Source organism: Camelina sativa, chromosome 6 (genome assembly GCF_030686135.1).
Source record: "Camelina sativa cultivar CO46 ecotype springtype chromosome 6, ASM3068613v1".
Taxonomy (NCBI): domain Eukaryota; kingdom Viridiplantae; phylum Streptophyta; class Magnoliopsida; order Brassicales; family Brassicaceae; genus Camelina; species Camelina sativa.
This window is the reverse complement of record NC_141885.1, coordinates 3431524-3444836: the sequence shown is the minus strand read 5'-3', so window position 1 is coordinate 3444836 and position 13313 is coordinate 3431524. Positions and strand designations below refer to the sequence as shown.

General features: G+C 32.6%; 1 protein-coding gene, 1 non-coding gene and 1 pseudogene across 3 annotated transcripts; 2 read left to right on the top strand and 1 right to left on the bottom strand.

Annotated features, from left to right (window-relative positions):
- Window positions 1-32: 32 nt before the first annotated feature.
- Window positions 33-3272, bottom strand: LOC104790292 (polygalacturonase At1g48100-like; annotated as a pseudogene). Its single transcript, XR_015560356.1, has 7 exons — window positions 2973-3272; window positions 2599-2892; window positions 2386-2418; window positions 2079-2296; window positions 1325-1406; window positions 1111-1219; window positions 33-735 (listed from the first exon to the last, which is right to left on the bottom strand). The product of XR_015560356.1 is annotated as a polygalacturonase At1g48100-like (transcript).
- A 4288-nt stretch (window positions 3273-7560) lies between these two features.
- Window positions 7561-11049, top strand: LOC104790290 (uncharacterized). Its single transcript, XR_015560355.1, has 3 exons — window positions 7561-7805; window positions 8276-10054; window positions 10241-11049. It is a non-coding gene; the product is annotated as an uncharacterized LOC104790290 (transcript).
- Window positions 11050-11119: 70 nt separating this feature from the next.
- Window positions 11120-12301, top strand: LOC147942208 (uncharacterized). Its single transcript, XM_087455974.1, has 2 exons — window positions 11120-11670; window positions 11875-12301. Exons 1-2 carry the CDS (start codon window positions 11120-11122, stop codon window positions 12299-12301), a joined length of 978 nt encoding a protein of 325 aa, XP_087312100.1.
- Window positions 12302-13313: the final 1012 nt, after the last annotated feature.

The window sequence follows — 13313 nt, the reverse complement described above, 5'->3', positions numbered from 1 at the left end:
CTAATTTAGATGGTGTAATACTACAAGCAATATGTAAAGAAATATTAAACCTCTGAAATTGGACATACATCATCATAACACTATGGAAAAAAATAAAAAAGCTGATACAATAGCCATCACCTTCTCACATCCACAAAAAGTAGCAGAAGGGAAGCAAAAGGATACATCATGATCTCCCAAAATAAACACAAAAGGAAATATAGTAAACATAAATACCTAGAATCGGTGGAGTTATTGACCTAGAACTCATCTGATGACCTCTAGCACTGAAAACCTAAATATTAGAGTTTGATTTTAAAGGTTTTATGAAGGGCAAATTTTGTCATAGGACCGAGCTACTTTTTGTGAATAATAACCACCAATATTACTCTTCCTCAAGCAATAGCCAATGCTTGAAGGAACCAAAGGCCCTTGTGTTTTGCCGTACGAGTTCCAACACAAAGCTTGTTGTTGCTGATGAGTTTGTAACCCTCTGATCCCTCCAGAAGATCTTAGCCTTATATCCATAAGATCCACGCCCATGCATGGCACGTTGTTGCTGCATGCGATACGTACCGGTTGCACCGTGAAGCTACCTACAATGTTGTTGTATTTGACCCCGGAAATCGACACTGCACGAGTCTGATTCTTGCACGTGGACTTGTCGCAGTAATATTGGTCGATTACTATTGGAACCTTCACGTCCGTTACTTGTATGTTCGAAAATGTTAGGTTCTTCACGACCCCCAATCCTCCCTGCGGATACATATATACACGTCATTCACTTGAAAGTTTACAATGTAAATCGAAAAATGAATCCGATAGCTATAACCATAAACAAACGTCACTCATGTATTATATATTAAAAAAAAAACGTAATGCAAAACATAAACATTTAACTGAGAAAGGCATATTAGACTCGTTTACATAGAAAGACTTGCGTTGTTTAGTGGGTTTTCTTAGAAACACAAAATTTTCATAAAAATTATCAACTATTTTATCTTATACTTTTGCATACTTCAATAATATCATATTTTAGATTCATATATTTTACTTGGGCCTTGGGGTCAGGGATGACAATATCATTTTTATAAGTAATAATGTCGTCTCTATATTAATTATAAGATGTACCTGCCAAGTCTTAATTCGAACACCAGCAAGAGTGTTCTGTATAGAGATATCCTCTACAATGATATCAGAAACACATGCCACACTTTTATCTTTCCCCAGTCCACCTATGCTGTGATCACACAAACGAAAACAAATACCATAAATAAAAATCAGTAAAAATTGAAAAAGGTAATATACTGATTACTATATGGAAATGTATTATTAAAGTATAAACCTGATGCCATGGCCAGGGCCACAATTGATGTGGTGGATATGAACATTGGAGGAGCCGGTTTGGATGGATACACAGTCATCTCCTGTTCAACAAGATTAAAATAGAAAATTTTAGAGTTAAATCCTCCCAAAATAGATGAATAGTATATAATTATTATAAATCGTTAAAGTTATTATAATATGATTTGTGATTAGTATTAATTTAAACATTTGAAATCTCTGGTCCATGTAACCTTTCTTAATTCATATATATTAAATATTAGTTATAGATTAAAGAGAAGAGAGCCTTTTCATTCTGCATGCTTGCTTGTTTGCATAAAAAAGTTAGTTTGGTGACAGTTATACCGTTATTAAGTGTTATCCTTTTTATTCAGCCAATGATGTCTTTTCCTGTTTCATGTCTTTATTCTATAGTACTTTTAAAATTTTACATTATCTTTGTCGTCCTAACTTTTTTTTTCTTTCACTTTGGCGTCTACAACGTGACAACCACTATGTTGAATTATATAAAAAAGATGTATTGTTATAGTCTTCTATATATGTATGTACACATAACACATGTATTTCCAATTGCATATATAATGATATAGAGTTGCATAAAACTGGAACAATGGAACGGTATAATGAAGAAATAATTCAAAATCTTAGGTGTCGTGATCACATGAAAAATTCAAAATCTATGGAATTATATATATATAGTTAATGAATATAGAAAATAAATTAAATGTAATTTAAAGTAAGAGAATATGAATTACCACAAGCGATGTTAGAGTGTTGAATCTCGACGTTACGTGTGTTCTGGAGGTGAATACCGTCGGTGTTAGGGCTATTCTCCGGCGACGAGATCGTAATGTTGTTGACTTTAACTCCGTCCGAGTCATCGAACTTCAGATGACACAGTGGGCTGTTCACGATGCTTATGTCACGGACCGTCACGGACCGTCACGTTCTCACTTGCATAAAACCTAAGTGCCTATACGTATAATTCACTTAAGCCATCAATAAATATTTTACGACTCTTAAGTTAAAATAAAATTATTTTGTAAAAATAGACTTACTCACCGTTGGTTTCATTGGTGGGATATACTTTCTCGACTGAAAATAGGAAACTTAAAACTTAAAATTAATCTCAAAATACAATTTCAAAAAAATATATATCAAACGAACATAAAGCAAAACGTTTTAAATTCTTTTAATCTTGATTGCAATTATAATAAAAGATTGTATTTTTCACTCTCTCAGTATAGTGATCTTCGAAATAAAAATAAAGCGTACCTGAGTCTGATAAGTGTCTAAGTTCCACCAGTTAGAGCCACGACCGTTAAGAGTCCCTGAGCCTTGGATGGTCACATGAGTGACCCATTTGAAGTTAAGCCACTGAAATAAGCTTGACTTAGGCCATGACCCTATCTTTTCCGGAGCCACTAAGGTCCCTTCTATTTGAATCACCGTCTCATCCTTGCACGGACCTCGCAGTGTTACTGCCTTCACCATAAACTGTTTTCCTGCTGGAACCTCCACTTTCCCACCGGCCACTTTGCAAGCCGCCTTCCACGCTCCGACCAATGCCTGCCCACCTCTCGATTAGAAAATGTTTTACACAAATGGCAAACGAAAACGAAATGCTTGAAAATATATGGACGACGTACCTTTGAGTCGTCGGAGAGTCCATCACCCATGGCACCGAAGGAGAGAATGTTGAAAACGCCATCGTGGGTGGACGGGTAAGGAGCCGGTGCGGGAGAGCCGGAAGGGGTAGTTTTGGAATGACGACGGTGTTTGGATTTGATCTTCTTGACGTGATGTTTACGACCCTCGACGGAGATGGTGGAGATGGCGGCGGCTACGATAATGGCACCGAGCAGCATAGCTAAAAGAGGCGAACTCTTTATTGTCTTCATATTTTATTTCTGATAACTTTTTTGTTGTGCTTAATTTGATTATTTGTGTTGGTGTATTGTGTGAAAGGCATTGGACACAAGAAAGGTATTATATAGCAATAGTTCTACTGAATCGACCCTTCCTTTTGTATTATTTTCAGAAATGCCCTATAAAACTCGAGCAAAAAAAAAATACTTTATATTTTGTATGTCAGCATGTATAGACTTACAGATTTTCGCACGCCAATTAAATCCCTCATACAATTTCTCCTACATTTACCAAAAATATATGACCTACTTATATATCTATAGGCTGTAAATCTGATTCTTCCTGAAGTAAGGTGCTGATTTTGACATTTACTATACATCCAAATTTTCTTTTAGCAACAATGAATGAAAAACTCATGCATGCAAGCATGCAACAAACCACAGTTTAATTTATGTTATTGCACTTCTTCTCCCCCTAACTCTTGGCACTCATTTATCTACGAAATCTAATGTAATGTACTCCTAAACTTGGGACGCATTATTTATCTACGATGTGTGATATTAAAAGAACAACAAAATTCATTTCTCGAGAGACTTTTTGCACATGTATCTTTAAAATTGTGGATTGACTAGTGCAAAATAAAAATACTTCTATTCGCGTCACCAAACTTTCATTTTCGGTATTAGTAATTAAATATAGTTATGCAACTCAAAACCAACTGATAAAAAATGAAGAGACCAATGTTACTATATATATTAGTCAAATTTGCCAATGTCTCCATGTGGGACGATTCGAATACTTGGGTCATACATCTTGCAAATATGGTTCTCCATGCCAATTTATTTTTAAAAGTTCACTGGAATTTTTTCTTCAAACATACATTTAGGTACAATCTAACACATCTTAGAATAAGTTATATTTGTCTAAATCTACACAGACAACTGCAAAACCAACGTACGAGGCACTTAATTTCTATCTTTCAACACTTTTTCATAGGCTTAAAATACATTATTTGGGTCTACTGTTAATTCATAGTTTCTCATGCATGAACAATAATTTTAAGCCTTTTTGATTCTTGAATTGGTTCCAAATTAACAGAACGATGAGAAATAGTGTAAAGGCCAGTTTTTAAGTGTGTTGCTCCACAACATCCAAAATGGTAACACAAATGCCAACTAAAAAGCAATAAAGCATTACAATAAATGACCAGAAATCTGCAATTCATGTATCTCTATGTACATTCTTTATATATTATGAAAAATCCATGAAACCTCCTAATTTTAATTAACTTATATAGATAAAGGTGGCTGCATATTAGTATTAAAAATAAAACAAAAAGCTGATAGCTAATTAATAATATGACATAGATTATGTTATGGATAATTATTTTAAAGACCCCATAATAGAAAAGGTGGTGAATTGTTGCGTAATAATAAAAATGAGTTAATGGGGGAATGATCTGTAGCAATGGTTTGTTCCTCAATCATAAGCAACCGTTATACACCCCTTTTCATTATAAAAGTAAAAAAAAGGCATTATCCAAAAATAAAAAGTTGGTTTCCGAAAAAATGTTTAAATCTCTTCAATGTACTTTCGCTAGTTTAACAAATTCAAGTGTGCTTAATTAGCTTAGTTAATCAAGGAAAAATTGTATTACATCTAGGTTTTTAACACAACACTAATTAAGTAGTAGAAAAGTTTACATCTTGTAAGTCTTAGAATATGTGGATTTAATATTGAACTTTTAACCTAACTGTTTTTCCATTACCAATTTACCATCGTTTTCGTGTTACCGCAGATCGATCCATGATTTATATATATGGTACCACACTATATATTCCTATGTCAATTGTAGCGGACAAATTACGAGTTATGATTGAAAAAAAAAAAAAAAAAAAAAAACGTTCCCAAAAAAATAATTGACTGTTTATTTATAGAGAGAACTATGAAAAGAAACAATAATTATCTAGTACAAAAAGAATTATTATTATGACCCTTTATATCACAGAGCAAGAGCTTAATATTAATTTGCCAAAAGAAGACAAAAATCAAAGTTGGGTGTTTGGTGGATTTAAAAGGTTATGAGTTCAGGACAAACTTAAGTTGGCAATACACCACTATTTCTCTAGTGATTTTTCGTGAGTTTTTAATTAAATTTAAATTGTCCTAGAAACATAATTCCTTAAATATTATAAGCCAAAAAGATGAATCAATAATTATAGAAAATAATATACCAGTTCAAAGTATTATGTTATAATACTATATATTTATATATATATATATAGATAATATTATTCATAAAAATATTTTTATTTTTAGATATCAGGCAATTAATATAAAAATGAATGAAAATTATTTAAAATTTTGAAGTCTTATTTAAAAAACCAAACATATATTATAACTTTGCAAATAAAACCTTCAATGCTAAGCTGAAAAAAAGGAAAAGAAAACGCATTCGTTTTAAAACTTATAAATGAAACAAAACAACAATGAACGCTTGTTTATCAAATCTTTTGCCTTTTAAGTTTTAACATATCAAAATCAAATCATTTCGTACCTACCAGCTTATGTGTGGTTTACTAATTTATAAATAGTAAGTTTTTTCAACACGATCCCATTAAACATTGGAACAAAACAATTAGGAGAAGACAGGATTGATAAATATGCAACCAACCATCAGCTTTGAGCTGTGTCTTCATCGTTAATATTTTGACTATCTTGTCTATCCAAAAAATTTTGTTATAAATTCAAAATTTTGATATTTACAGTTCGATTAATAATTTTATGAAAAATACTATTATGTTTTAAATTATACACTTTACTCTGTTTCTTTTTTGGAATAATGTTACTGTAGATATTTTACTTTATGAATTAAAACTTTTTTGCGACAAAAAAAATTAAAACTTTTTTTAGAACGCCACATCGAATCTTTTTTAAGTACGACTGTAGATTGAATATAACAAAATAAACATAGGTTTAAATAATGAATCAATTATGAAAAACCACTTTTCTTAGCGAAAATTGTGGATTTTCCATTTTCAATATTTTAAAATATAATTTATACATTAAATTTGAGTATTTTTTTTTAATTCTATTTTTAAAAAGTTTAGTATTTACTATGAAATATGTATTTTAGCAAAAAAAACAAATCACAAATATATAGCTTTTAGAGTGACCAATGACTACATATCTAAATATATATAAAAAAACTGACGGATTCAAAAGAGTTAGAATAAAATTTGGCAAAATCTATAATAATCTCTTAAATAATACAGGTCTAACTAGTTTTCATGGTTTTTATCTACAACTACAACTTTGCTCAATCATATAACTATATTTACTAAGAGATTGGATCCTTAGGGATTTATACAGTGATCAAACTTATTATGCGTTTAGGATTTTATCAATTTGTTTGAGTCTATGTTGAATTTATGAGCTTGATTTTAAGGAAGGAAGTAATAAGATCCACTTATAATCTATAAACAGCTATTATTTTCACTTGAACAGTATAAGAATATTAATATATTTTCTTATGGAAGTGAGATCATTAATACCTTAAATCGATCAATGTCATTTTTAAACTAATTCATCTAAGTAACATTGCTTTCTAACAAATTTTGTACACTCCCTTCAATTGTTTTTTTTTTTCTATTCATGAATTGTATTTGTCCATTCCGATATTACATGATTATTTGTCTAAAATATCTGAATTCATTTTTTTCTTTTAATTCTCACGGTAAAATTTTTCATTATAGCAAATTTTAAATAATAAAATTCCAATTTACATGATTTAGATTTCTTTTCTTATTGTGATGTTGAGTACATATTCTCTTTAAATATGTATTGGGAAGTAATTGGATTTTTCTTATATATGAGAGTACTCAAAGAATTATAGGAGTGGTATTCTCCATCGTAGTTGTGGCAAAGGTGTTTCCACAAACATGTGTTGGACTATTGTTTTAATAAAACACTAGATCAGGACCCGTAGAACAAATTTTTATTTTATTTTTCATAAATATAATCTATATATTATTAAAATATAATTTGTTTCTAAGTTTGTTGTATAATTATTTTCAAAAATCTATTTATCTAGCATCATTGTGTGACTTAATAAAATGAGTTAACGTGTATATAACTGAATGATATTATTTAATTTTATGTATATTCTAATCTAATAATATAGACAATTTTTGTCTAGTTTTTGTTAATCTAGTAATTATATTTTACTTGAATCTTATTGACTTGATCTTATTTTACTTGTTGGACTTTATTGGGCCATTGATTTTTTTACTTGATCTTACTTTACTTGCTGGACTTTATCGGGCTAGCAAAATTTTAAGAAAAACCAAAAAACAAATGAATTTGAGAAAAAGAAACAGACTTGAACGTTTTTTCTGGTTTTGTTGTTCTTCCAGATGCCACCTACATAGAAAAAAAAAAAGAAAAAAAAAACAAAGTCATCCGTGATCGATTCAATCTCAAGCAGTTTCACCCACCGATTTGAAAAAGACATCGATCTTGGTTCTTTGTATTTTTCGTTCTCTACTGCCGAAGAAGATTAGATCCTGGTAATTTTTTTGTGAAGGCGAATTGGGATTGTAGAAATGGAAGAGGTAAAATATCAGCTTTGATAAAATTGTTATTTTGAATGCTGCGATAATTTAATCAATCGTCCATGATTCTATAGTTCAGTCACAAAATATGTATTATTGTTATGATGGGTTCTACTTGTTTAGAAGATTTAGTTTTGGTAACAGGCTTTTTTTTTTTTTTCTGATTTGATGATCGGAAGGTAGTACAAACTATTATCTCAGATTATATTAGGGAGAACAAATTGTCAAATTATAGGTTTATGTAAAACTGTCAATATCATCGTTTGGTTAATTTCTGGGTTTCAGCAGGGATATCAATAGGCGGGTCAATGAATTAAGTTACTCGATAATGGATGGTTGCCGCGGATCCAAATTTTTTTTTTGCGATGATCTGCTTCGAGAAAGATAATAAATCTGTTTGTTATTTCTTCCATTTCTTATTTCCTTTTTCCTTACAACCATTTATTAACATGTACTTTTACTATTTGTAGGTGACAAATAGTGTAAACTGCTAATATGTTGTGTACACACATAAGGAAAGCTGTTTTTACATAAGCAATGGAAGAATGTCAGTATTCTTTCTTATGCAAAACTCGTAGAAATAACTGAAAAGCAGTGTGATTTAGAAAATAATTGTCTGCAAAACATATAGTTCTTTGAATAACAATACTCTAAACAATAGTTCTTGAGAAAAAGTAATAAAGATTGTCTTTGATTTATTTGTTGGATTTTTTAAAACCCTTAGATAGTCTTGAGTTGGTTGATCTTCACAGTCTTGGCTTTGACATTCGTCACCTTTAGCTTCACTTATCTGGGAGAAAAAGTAAACACCAGGTAATAGTAAGACTAACTTAACAAAATCCTGAGTCAAGTTAACATAATTAAGTTCAAACGTACCTTTGGTGCAAAGAGGTTTTGTAGAATCGATGGTTAGTTATCCAGATTTTGGAAAACCTATTTAAAAACAACGTTTGTTTTATTGTCAATCTTTCCATCTTCCCCCACAATATTAATTTTTAATCCCTTCTTCGACTTCGAGAGCAACATAGAGTTGGCCGTGAAAAAACACCGGTTTTGGCAAATAAAGTCCTATTTTCTCGAGAGATTGTCCCTGACTCTTGTTAATCGTCATAAAATGCCACAGATAGAGTATGTTGTACCTTATAAATCTTTCTTCACGGTTGCGGAACTAAATCCTTCTTCACAGTTGCATGTATTTTAACACCCTAAAATATTGATGAAACCTTATCAGGGTTAGACATATACCATAAAATTATCTTAAAAGTTATTTTGTAAAGCTCTGACTTGTGTATCTGCAAGCACCATCTCTAATGTTTTGCCTATTTGGACAATGTATTGGCGCCATGAATGCAAGATCTTGACTTGGATCCTCCATGAAGATTTGTAGGGACACAATTCACGGAGAAGAGCAAATGAAGTTGCCATTGAATTCTTGAAGAAGGTTTTGCTGGTAAGATATATGTGAGTTTGCTGTGATAAGATGTGAGGTGAGATTGTTAACACTATAATGTTATACTTTGTATAGCTTATATTATATAGTATAGTTGAGATGTATTAAGAGCTTGACTGGTTCTCCCGCTAGCTCCCGCAAACGTTGTGTTTGCGTTTGCGGACGGTTGCTAGCGTTTGGGGCCAATCACACAAATCGCTCCCAACCGTTGAATTCCAAAAGCTGGTTCCCGCAAGCGTTTGCGGTTGCGGGTGTTTGCGGTTGGAATTTAAAATTAAAAAAAAAAAAAAAAAAAAAAAAAAAAAAAAAAAAACCAACGATATTTTTTTTCTATCTTCTATATATGTTTAACACCTTCTCAACCCTAATCAAGCCGTAACCCTAGACTCTCAAACCTCCAAATTATGGCGTCAACCCAAGGTGATGAAAATCAAGATGGAAACGTAAGTATTGATCAATCTCTTTTATCATTCATTATATGTTATATATGTGTAACTCTTTCTATTTTTTTCATAGCATCATCTTTTTCATTCTATATATTGTTTTGAGTTTGGTGATTGAATATATGTCTCAACTTGTTTTCTCGAATAGAAAATTAGCTGGTCAGACGACATGACTCGTTTGTTGTTAGATTTGATAACACTAGAGAAACAAGCTGGAAATTCTAGAGGCAAAAGTTTAAGTGAGAAAGGAAAAGAAAACGTTCTTACAGAATTTAAAAAGGAATTTCCACTAACCTTAAACTGGAACAAAATTAAGAATAGACTTGATACTTTAAAGAGGCAATATGAATTGTATCGTAAAATCACGTTTGGAGCAACTGGACTTGGAGTTAATCCAAGGACAGGAAGTCTTGATGCCCCTGATCATTGGTGGAAAGATAAAATTAAGGTATGTAACCACATATTTGTGTAATTATTAATTTCTTGTTTTGTATTTTCATTGATTGGAATTTTGTTTTTGGTTTATAAGGCTTATCCTGAAGCTTTGAAACTCCGGTCGCACCCACTGCGGTTTATACCGCTTCTTCATGTGGTCTTCTGAGATGAAACGGTTGTGGTGGAGGAGTCATGGCAACCAAGACGTGGTGTAAATCGTCATGCTCCATTAGTTGACGTAAGTGAGAGTGAACGTACAAACGAAGAAGACGAGAGAGAAGATATGATGCGTGAGAACGAACCTCATCATATGGAAACAGAAGACCTAGATTGGATGTCACAAATTCCGAGGGAAAACTCTGCAAATCCAAATTCCGAGGCAGAACCATCATGTGCATCCAAAGAGACATCTTCTATGCACACTCAGGAGAAACGAAGTCGAAACCGAAAGCGTAAACAAAATCCAGTAGACTCGACGCTCGACCATATTGCTACTACTATGGAAGACCGAAATGATATTCTAGAGCAAATGACAAATGCAAAGTCAAAATCTCAGTCAACAAATTCAACTGAAGAACGAATGGCTCTTGTTGTGAAACATGTGAGGGCAGTACCGGATCTGGTTCCAATGACGGAGCTTTATTGGGCATCTCTTGATCTTATTGCAACAAATGATGTTGTGCGCGGTTTATTTCTTGCTCTCCCAGATGACGAGAAGCTACCTTTTCTAAAGAGACAAACCAAGGAGTCTCGTAATGATTTTGTTTGATGATTAGCTTTGGTTTTGTTGACGTAATCTTTTATGGAATTTTTATTTCTTGTTTGCATTTTGTTTACGACATTGAGGATTGTCTTTGGTTTTGATTTGACTTCAGTTTTTGTTGGCCTCTACAATATAATATTTTCTATTCATTTATTATGCATGAGGATGCTTTTTAAGAGTCAAAATGTAACAAAAATTTAATTTGTTACAGGAAGGAAGTGACATGGAGTTGAACACAGTCAGAAAAATAATAGAAGCAGATGACCAAGCTATTGAAGCAGTAATCTGCATTGATCATCTTCGCTTTTTTCAAAGAGAACAGTTGAGAACGGATCCTGAACGTGGACAACGTATAATGGAGCAACTAATGTATGAAAGTGATACACAATGCCTCCATGTTTTACGTATGAGACAAAGAGTGTTTTTTAAGCTCTCAGATACGCTAAAAAAGTATGGTCTTAAAGATTCTCATCGGGTAAGATCTGAGGTTGCATTAGGAATGTCGCTGAAGATTTTGGGACATAACTCATCACAAAGGAGCATAGCAGCAGATTTTCAAGTTGCACAATGGACTGTGGCAACAAAATTTGATGATGTTGTTAATGCCCTTTGTTGCTTGCATTCAGACATTGTATCATGGAAAAGAGAGGAACTTGTCGATATACCACCACGAATCATGCATGATAGGAGGTATTTTCCATATTTTCAAGATTGTATTGGAGCTATAGACGGTACTCATTTACGTGTTCGTGTTGGTGGCGATAAAAAGATCACGTACTGGAATCATCATAACTACACATCAATGAACATTTTGGTAGTGTGTGATTTCAATATGAGATTTATATACACACGTATTGGAGTCCCGGGACGTGCACACGACTCCAAGATATTGACATATTGTGCACGTCATGATAATTTTTTCCCATTCCCAAGCTCGTAGAAGTATTTTCTAGTGGATTCTGGCTATCCTAATCGAAGGGGGTTTTTAGCTCCTTATCGAGGTGAAGCGTACCATCCAAATCATTTTGCTGAGCGTAGACCAGGCACTGTACGCGAGACATTTAACAAGAGACATTCTTTGCTTCGATCAGTGATTGAAAGAACATTTGGAGTGTGGAAGGGAAAATGGTCTATTTTAGAAGGTCGTGTTCATTATGATGTGCAAATGCAGGAGAAGATGGTTGCTGCAACTATGGCATTGCATAATTTTATTCGAGATTCTAATATAGAGGACGACGACTTCAATGCTGCAGAAGAAACGGAGAACTATGATGCTGATCGGGAAGGAAACATGTCTCCATCTCATGATGATAATGTAGTCAATCGAAATTATGATCCAACGGCTGATCAATATATGTCAACAGTGAGAGACGACATAGCACGAGAGATATGGGATGCTCGTTAAAGATGCTCTTCATTGGCAATGAACGCATCATCTAAAGATGTTTCTGAAGTTTTCTGTACTAGCTAGTTATATTTAAAATTTAATAATTGAGAGAATGTAAGGATTCTCATTTTTGTATGATTTTACTCTCCAGGTTTTTCAAATTTCATTCATTGATCCTGGTTTTTTTTTTGTTAAGTAAAGTCTCTCTAAAGTCGACATTACGTTGGGTTAATTATCAAATGATTGTGATCTCAACGACATGAAACTTTCTCACATATTATAGCACCAACCATCACTATGGATACAGCGGGAAATATGATTACGGACACGGCGGGAATAATATGATTACCCGCCAAAAAGATATCAAAGAGATAACATTGAGAATAAAATATTCATTTGCTAAATAAATTAGATACAAAATCTTTTCTTTTTACCTAATAAACTAGTATAAAAGTGCAGTTCATCTCAACCCTAATATATAATATCTTCTTCTTCGTACAAGTCTTCATCGTTAGAGAACACAAGAAAAAGTCCCTTTTTTATTGTTGATTTCTTTTTTTATTATACAGTACGGTAGATGTGGTTATATTTTTTCTATTGATCATATCGATTTAGCTTTGACTATGTTTATATATATATATATATATATATATATATATATATATATATATATATCTAGGTGATAATCATGGCTTCGCAAGATGATCGTTTGGCTTCGACTCAGAGATTTATGTGGCCGAAGGAGGCAACGTGTGCTCTACTTCAACGGGTAATCCTGGAGAAACAAGAAGAAAAAAATCCCACAACAAAATTTCTAAGTGGTATTCAAAAGGAAAATATTCTTAAGAATATTAACGAGCAACTTGGAGTTGATTTGACTTGGAGCCAAGTCAAACATCGATTGGATTCATCGAAGAAATATTATCATAGTTATAAAAATAATCCAGAAGATCCACGGTATCAAGCACTTGTTTTGCCATTTGTCACATTACTTAATGCAATTTTTGGTGATAGACCAAATGCATAAAGT

Excerpts from the sequence above, each read along its gene's own strand:
- LOC147942208 (XM_087455974.1), top strand. The coding sequence starts at position 11,120 with ATGGAGTTGAACACAGTCAGAAAAATAATAGAAGCAGATGACCAAGCT. Across the intron at positions 11,671-11,874 it reads GGTGGCGATAAAAAGATCAC|GGGGTTTTTAGCTCCTTATC; the intron begins GTACTGGAATCA and ends TCCTAATCGAAG.